General features: G+C 32.1%; 1 protein-coding gene across 1 annotated transcript; it reads left to right on the forward strand.

Moving 5' to 3' along the window:
* The first annotated feature begins 2,249 nt into the window (after window positions 1–2,249).
* Window positions 2,250–2,843, forward strand: LOC106614090 (uncharacterized). Its single transcript, XM_014230038.2, has one exon. The coding sequence runs from the start codon at window positions 2,250–2,252 to the stop codon at window positions 2,841–2,843; it is 594 nt and encodes a 197-aa protein (XP_014085513.2).
* The last annotated feature ends 5,209 nt before the right edge of the window (window positions 2,844–8,052 follow it).

Consider the following 8,052-nt stretch of genomic DNA (forward strand, 5'->3'; position numbering starts at 1 on the left):
AAACTTAATATAACCTGTCCAGAGTATAATAACCAATATGGCTGGTTAAAAAAAAAAACGAAGCGATGTTCTTAATAATTTTTACAAACCGGGTTATACGCTTATGAGATAATTGAATTTTTTTATATTGGATAAAAAGCTAGGCAGTTGCTAACATATTTCAATGAACTAGTGAATATAAGAGGAAACCATGAAAAGTATATTTAAAAATTCACTGAAAATAATGGCAAAATTGTTTGCATCTGCTAAAACTATTAAATATTCTAACGATATCAATGTACTACAATGGACTTTGGGTTAAATAACTGAATGCTGCACACTACTACAAACAAAAATAAAATATTCTTAAATAAATAAAATATTTTATTAAATATATTTCGTTCAAAAATATCGTATATTCCGACCATGCAAATGCCTTTTAACGTGTATTTACCTACTAAGTTTCTCAATTCAATTGCAGCCAAACCTGATAAAGACCTCTTATTTATGTACATATGTATGTACACACAGAAATTTCATGCATGTGTATTTGTGGTTATTTGCATATTTTTATTTCGCTTTGAATTTCCAATATGCAAATGAATAAAAATTTCAATTGCTCTTGGCTTGCCGCGTTGAATGTGGAATTAAATATTGGTGACATGCTCTATTTTCAAAAGCGTTGAAAGCACTGCGATTGAATGGAAATTCTATAAAGTTTTAGAATATAAAAAAAATATATTTGAAATTGAGCCCGAATGTCAAAGAATGCTAAGTGCTGTTTGCGAGAATGCCTCGCAATGGAAATATGGTTGCAAATTAAAGGTTAGATGAATACATCGTTGTGGATGGAGGGATGCCAACCCAACATAAGAGCCAGAAAGCTACAAAAATATATTAAAAATGTAAATTCAAATTTAGTATGGGAAATATTTTTTTATTTTACATTATTGTTATTGCTTGCTATCATTGTGTAATTTTTACAAACACAAAACCAAATATTTTCAAAAATTTTTTTAAATAACTGGAAATATAGTAACTTTTTCTAAAAATCATGTCTGCAGGAAAAGTAGAATATTTTAGTATTTTGAATATAAAATAAAAATATTTTAATTTATCGTTGTTTTTTCTGTTTACTTGAGGTCATTTCTCGGCTTCTACAAGAAATGTATACTAAGAAGAACTCTGAAAACAGCGTTCGAGAAAAGCGCGTGTAAAATTTTGGGTGCGATTACACTAAGTGGAAGAATTAATGCAAATATCCTCATATCTCCGAAACTATCACACGGATCAACTTCAAATTTTCTGATAATATTCTCAAATATATAATTTGTACAATACAGCTAAGTGCAGTAAAAAAAATTGTATATTAACAAGTGGATATAACACCTTAAATTATTTCTGTCAACTTAAAAAAACCTTCATGATAATCCAACTTTATACTATGAAAATAGACAAATTCGAGATCTATAGCCCCCTCCGAACAAACGGAATTCCTTAAAACCTACTTCCTTTCTTCCTCAAACAGAAATATATGTTGTTGATACACATTTATATGTGTATAAAAATGCACATGTATTAAGAATGAAGATGAATAGAGCAATAGAGAAAAGAGAATGAATAAAAAACCTTTAACATTTCTGAGAGCTTGCGCCAAATCAGTTACACAATTTTATGCAGCCATGCACCAATATATCAGTAAATAAACAAACAAATGTACATATGTGTGTCTAAATTCAATCGACGAAATTGGAGCGCAACATATTGGCAAATTCAATTGGCAATTCAACAACCAAGTGATGCAGCGAAGAATTGAGATGAGCAGCCAAGTGCTATTCATTGCACCATTCATGCACCAGTGAGAAGGAATTCGAAGAAAAAATAAATTCTTTTCAAGCGCACAAAAGAGCAAACTCATATACAAAAACGCCAATGTGTGAAGCCTTAATACAAATTGCACAATTCTAACCTTTCTATTGCTTTCAAATGCACTTCGAACTCAGCTGGAAGCTGGTAAAATTTTGTATCGCAGTAATGCTTCGATTTATGTTATTTCCATAAAAAATATTTTAAGTGAAAAATTTCACTTTCTCAGTAGCATTTTTATAATTTTATAGAAAAGTATACAAAAAACTTAGAATAAAAATTATTTAGATCAGCGGGGTAGTTAATAGCGCAAATTACTTCGGCAACGGTAAAAATTGCGATCCTTGACCTTAGCTTCACGTATGCATGTAGCTTAGTTCAAAGTGACTAATCACACAACCATAATGGCGCTATTTGCGTTCGATCATCTGACACCGAAATACTTTAATCCGAATGTTCTGGTCGGAAATTGGTTTGAAGAGCGTTGTGATCGCATGGTGGACAAGAAAGCCATCGTACCGGGTATCTATGGAAACTCCAATTGCCCCGCAGAGCACAGTCTCTATGTTGAAACTTACCAGCAACCAGCGCCGGAAAAATGGAATTATCACGAATATAAAAGACAAGCCTTCGTCAATAGGCTCAACAGCATGGACACTCACTACAGAACGAAAGATTCGGAAGAGTTTTTGAAGAACATGACAACCACATCGGACGTCATGTACAATATACGACCGACTAAGGCGCGCGCCGAGGCTGCCAGTGGTCAAAAATTGCTCGAAAAAACTGAAGAAATGTTGAGCAATTACAATCAGCCAACGAAGACTGGCATTATACAACGGCTGAACTGTGATCGTGCGCGCGAGGCGTCATCTCGTGATATGAGCACATATACAAATGATTTTCAGAGAAAACGCATTGAGTCACGAGAAGAAAGGTTGATATTGGAACGTTGCCGAAAATATAAAAAACCATCGCCATTGTACACGGATGAATGATAGGCATACTTAGATTTTAAGGATAAGTGGGAAATGTTCGATGAGTGGGTGAATCTCGAGCATTAGAAATAAACCATAATTTAGTGTAGCAATACTCGTATCTTAAAAATTTTTATAATATTGCCTTCTGGAGATAAGAAGTATGTGAAAAAATGGAAATGTCGATAACGAAAAAACTTCAAAATAAACGTGTAAATATCTGCTGAACGAAATTCAAACTTTGAAAGCTTTCTCTAGTTACCTTGTTGTTGAACTCTGCGTTAAATATTTAACAAAATTTAAGGTTTGTAGCCCAAAGTTTTCACATCAAGAGTTCTAAAATAATAATTCCATTTATTAACAAGCATTCATCTTGTTATTTGCTAAGCCTCTTTTCGTGTTAAAAAGTGCCATTGGAAATTGTTTGTGCTGCCTATTTTAGTCACGTCCATTAAGTTATGAATACAAGTAATAATCGTAAATATATAAATATATATATTGTTATGCGCTGACAAAAGAAAAAATCACAGGTCATGCCAACTACCAACACGTGTTCGTGCAAACTGTGGGCAGCTACGAGTGTTTGTGCATATGTCCCTGTAGGCAAGCCCAGTCATACAAATTTGGTCTAGCTCTAGTGAGATGAGCACCATTTATAATTAGTTTACTCGACATTTTCCATTAAAAAAAAACTACCGAATTCAACTGCATTTGAAGAAGAGAAACTGAAAATCAGTGAATTAATTTGTAAGGACTGCACAGTTGCCGATAAATTAAAGATTTGGCTATGAATTATTTGTGGTTATGGTTTGAAAGTTGCCAGAGACAGGGCGTACTGGGGTACTCTCAATTTTTTCAATGTTTTTTTTATTAATAATGACTAAGTATGCTTGACACAAATTAGGTGAAGTCACCCATCACTTCTGCATCAAAGGCTCGCATTTTCCTGCAGGGAAGCTGAGCAGGCCCGATTGTTGGTTGGCTCTGATCAACGTGTACGTATCCTGTCATACAAATACGCGTGGCGACCACGTACTCCTGCGTAGTCGTAGATTTTGCGAGCTACTTTTCGTATTTATTTTGTGAAAAAAAGTAAAAGTTATTTCATTGTGGCTTTTATTTCGACTTGCTAAGTGTTTTGTTTTGCTTATCCAACGGTTCTCTTTGGAATTTATGTTTATTATGAGAGCGTGTGAAACAGAAGTCTCTATCGGTTGGGCTATAGGCATTCATATATGTGTGAATTTAGGCGCTGGAGCTTAGGAAAGAAATGTGGCAGATAGCGTGGTGCTGTAAAGGGAGCTTTCAATTCAGTGGTCTGATTTAGCGTGCTGGGCACCCATAAACGTTTTAGATTGCGATTATCTTTATTGTGCTTGTTATTTCTTTGTGCTTGTTTTTTTTATTGTGTAACATGTTGTTATATTCCTTTGCATCTTTTGTATCAGTTTTTATTGTTCTCTATATTACAATTATCATATATTTAAGCATTTTTATGTGTATGCGTTTTTTATACTCATAGAAGCACGTGAAAGCACCTTTATGTGAAGCCATTATTATCTTATATTTTTGCACGTGCTAAAATGCAATAATATTTTGCGAAGAAGAGCTGCCTTTTGAATGTTTATTTTATTTTAAATATAAATTATAAGTTATATTTATGTCATTACAAATTTTCATATGCGAATTTACATTTAAAGAGCTCAATTTTACAATTATAATGTTCTTAAATGATAATAAAAGTACTTCGTGGTATCTTCACTTGTTCTAGCAGTTGGGGGATTAATTAGTTATTAACTCTGCTGCTAAAATTACCCAAGAAGGAACTTTACCATTTTGCGGTAAATACTTTTTCTTAACAATTTCAAAATTTTGAAAATAAAAATCATTAATATATATGTAAGTTCGTGCATATTATTTCTAATATATTCAGTTTATTTTTAATTTCATAATATAATTTTTCTACGTGTAGACAAATTAATTTAAATAAAAAAATTAAATGGCTCTCATTTTAAATTTATTTCTTTCTGTGAGAAAAAAATCCAGCCCATCTCCTGCGTTGAATTACCATACATTGAGTGTGAGGACTACGGGGCGGATGATGAATGAGGCCATTTACAAAAATATATTTCTGTATATGCAAGTTATGAAGCAATTACGTGTATAACATATGTGGTACACGTTGCACCGTGTGTTTACACATTATAATAGTAGAAGAGCCAGCATCTGGTCTTCGGACGACATTCCTTAATGTTGCATAATTTGAGTACACAAATTGTAAATTTTAAAATATTTTTTGTCCAAATTGCTGCGAGTGAAAAAGTGCAGGCAATTATTTGCTTTTATATTTATTTTTCACAAAATTGTGTAAACTCATGTTTATATGTATATATGTGAATAGTTATACCTTGAAGGATTTTCGAAATATTTTAGCACATGTAGCTGGTTTCTTGTATCAATTAAAGTGACAATACGATTCCATTACAATACGATTCCATTGCAATCTGTCTTATCGTACAATTGTACACAAATAAGAAATTTTCATAATTTGTTTAAATAAGACCCAGCCAACCGTAACATTAAAGTGGGTTTAATGCCCTCAGTCAGCTATAATACTATTTAATTAAGGCTCGTTTCCCTTAGAGTAAGCGTTATGCTCCGCGCATGTCTTTATATTATTACAAATGGTCGTTCTTTCTTATCTATGTGCTTACAGCTAGACACATGCGACTCTAGCGATCATAAAAATTTGCATAAAAATTCCATTAAATTTTATCATTTTTGCCAACTTGTTGCTTTTGAGGATTTTCTGCAAAATTTCGCCTCTTAAGTGCGTGAGTGATATCGGAAGAAGAATGGTTTAGTTGAAAATACAAATTCAGTATTTATAGGGATGAGGGTTTCAGATAGCTGATAGAGAAAGATGTCAAATATGACAGCAAATATATTAATAAACAAAATGCGTCTCATATTTATATTTAAGCCCAGCAAATTGTGAAAATTATATTAAGTGTTAAAAAAGTCATAATCAACAATGTGTTGAGAACGACTCATGGTAGGAAATATAAACAAAAGGATTTGCAAAAACAAAAATGTGTTGATGAATAATAAACGAGTAATGCAAAAACAACTTTGCAACAAATAAAAGTACAGACAATACATTGCAAAAATGTTAAACCCTTTCGGCACTGATAGCTTACATAATAGTGCACATATTTTATTTGAATGTGTAAATATGTGAAAAAATGTGAGAGTATGCATTCATGCGCACCCATAAGTAAATAAAATGATGAACAGATTTTCCAAGTACCGTTGGTCATTTGTAGAGATACATACATATTTTATGTAAAACTTGTGGCTAAAATGCCGGCACTCAATTTAATGACATAAAGTTTTATGAAAAAAAATTGTCACACAATCATACAAATATACACACACATAAGCATTTGGAAAAAAAGAAAATCACCAAAAGCGTAAATGTTGAAAATTGTTGTTTGTTTGATGTAACTAAAGCCGCCCTCGTGTTTGCAATGAATACAATTAAAGAGCGCCCGTAAATGGCCCAGCAGATAAAAATCACAGCAGGCTTAAAAGGGCTATCAAAATATATATTTACTCAGAGCTGAAGTCTGCATGGGTTGCACCATTCACAATATTGCATAGTTATTCATTTGTGTGAATTAACAAAACGGTATATTTATTTTTAGTAACTGCAAATATATGTGAATCAAACAACGTGTGCTGCTATTAAATTTAAATTAAAATAGTAATTAAATGCACATAATAAATTACTATTTTTATGAAACAATTTCTAACTTATCCAGTAGTATAGATTAATCTAATAAATATTGTGTTTAAAAGTCCTAAATTAATTTCGAATATTAATGCTTAGAGAGATTTGACAAAATTATAGTAAAAATATATGTTTTTAATTTGAACGCAAGTAATGAACGAAAATTAAATTCATTTGCTTTCACAGCTTTATAAACATACTAGAATATCTGATCAAATCTGACCCGGACTAAAAAAAAAAACTACATTTTCATGTATTTTAAAACAAGTGGAACAATTTTTCGACAAATTTAGGAACACAAATTTCAACGATACAGCTTGCGCACGAAGTTTAAAGGGACCAATCCGGTTTAAATTTGAGCAGATGGTATACAGACACTTCAATCTCTAAACTTTCTCATTTTATCTGCGTCTTATATCTTAAAATAAACAACCCAAGACGAGTGTCGTATGGTGGTAGTTTGAAGGTTATGTTGTGCAATTTTTCATACAAATTTTTTATCGAAGAATTATAAAAATCAAATTATAACATTTTCTTTAGTTGTTGGTGATGTTAAGCGTTTTTTCTATCGGATGAGTTTCAGATTCTCAGTACAAAAGTCAGACTGCCACATATTTCTACTTAAAGCTTTAAATAGCGAAACAGTATATTTAACATACTTTAAGGAAAATAAATGGGTGTATTTAAATTCATCTCACTCTATGATCACGACAAAACTCTCGCTGCATTTGTCGCCTTATTAAAAACATTGTTTTAGATTGAGAAAAATAAATTCTCAAAATGACAGGGATACAGCGCTAGAAGCGATAATAAAAATTTACGAGCGTTCAGCTTCAACTAAGTTGAGAATTTCTATTTGCAAATTGTCAAGCAAGACGAAATTTTTGAAGTGCAAATAGAAAATTTAACGATACACTGATAAAAATTATGATTTATGTAGATGTAGAGGAAAAAAAAAATATTTTTAAAATTTAAGAGAATATTTAGTTAAAAGTGCAACCAATAAAATACATGTTTCAATTTAATAAAATAACTCTCACCAGTCACTAAAGCTTAGAGTTTACGTACCGATTAATTCATCAGCTTATAGATAGTTTTTCTCATGAAGCGACTCATTGAATTGGTTTAGGAATATTTGTTTATCCAGCGAGATCATTTGATTAAATTTGAGCACATGTCCCTTGGTACCCTGAGTAGGTAATTTTTTCTTATAAGAAATCACTTTTCATATCTCACAAAACAAATGGATTTGAAGCAATTTTGGCTCATAAGATGCTCCAACTGCTGAGTGTAAGACGTTATATACGCGATAGTCGTGCTGCTGCAACGAGATTCTTTATTTCTGCATATCCTTGATGTCGTTGCGTTTTCCATGTGTGCGCACAATTTTCAGCTTCTTGTCGCTAAGGATAACATTTGCGAAGGAAGCGAGGCTAC

The sequence above is a fragment of the Bactrocera oleae genome, chromosome 4, assembly GCF_042242935.1.
Source record: "Bactrocera oleae isolate idBacOlea1 chromosome 4, idBacOlea1, whole genome shotgun sequence".
Lineage (NCBI taxonomy): Eukaryota > Metazoa > Arthropoda > Insecta > Diptera > Tephritidae > Bactrocera > Bactrocera oleae.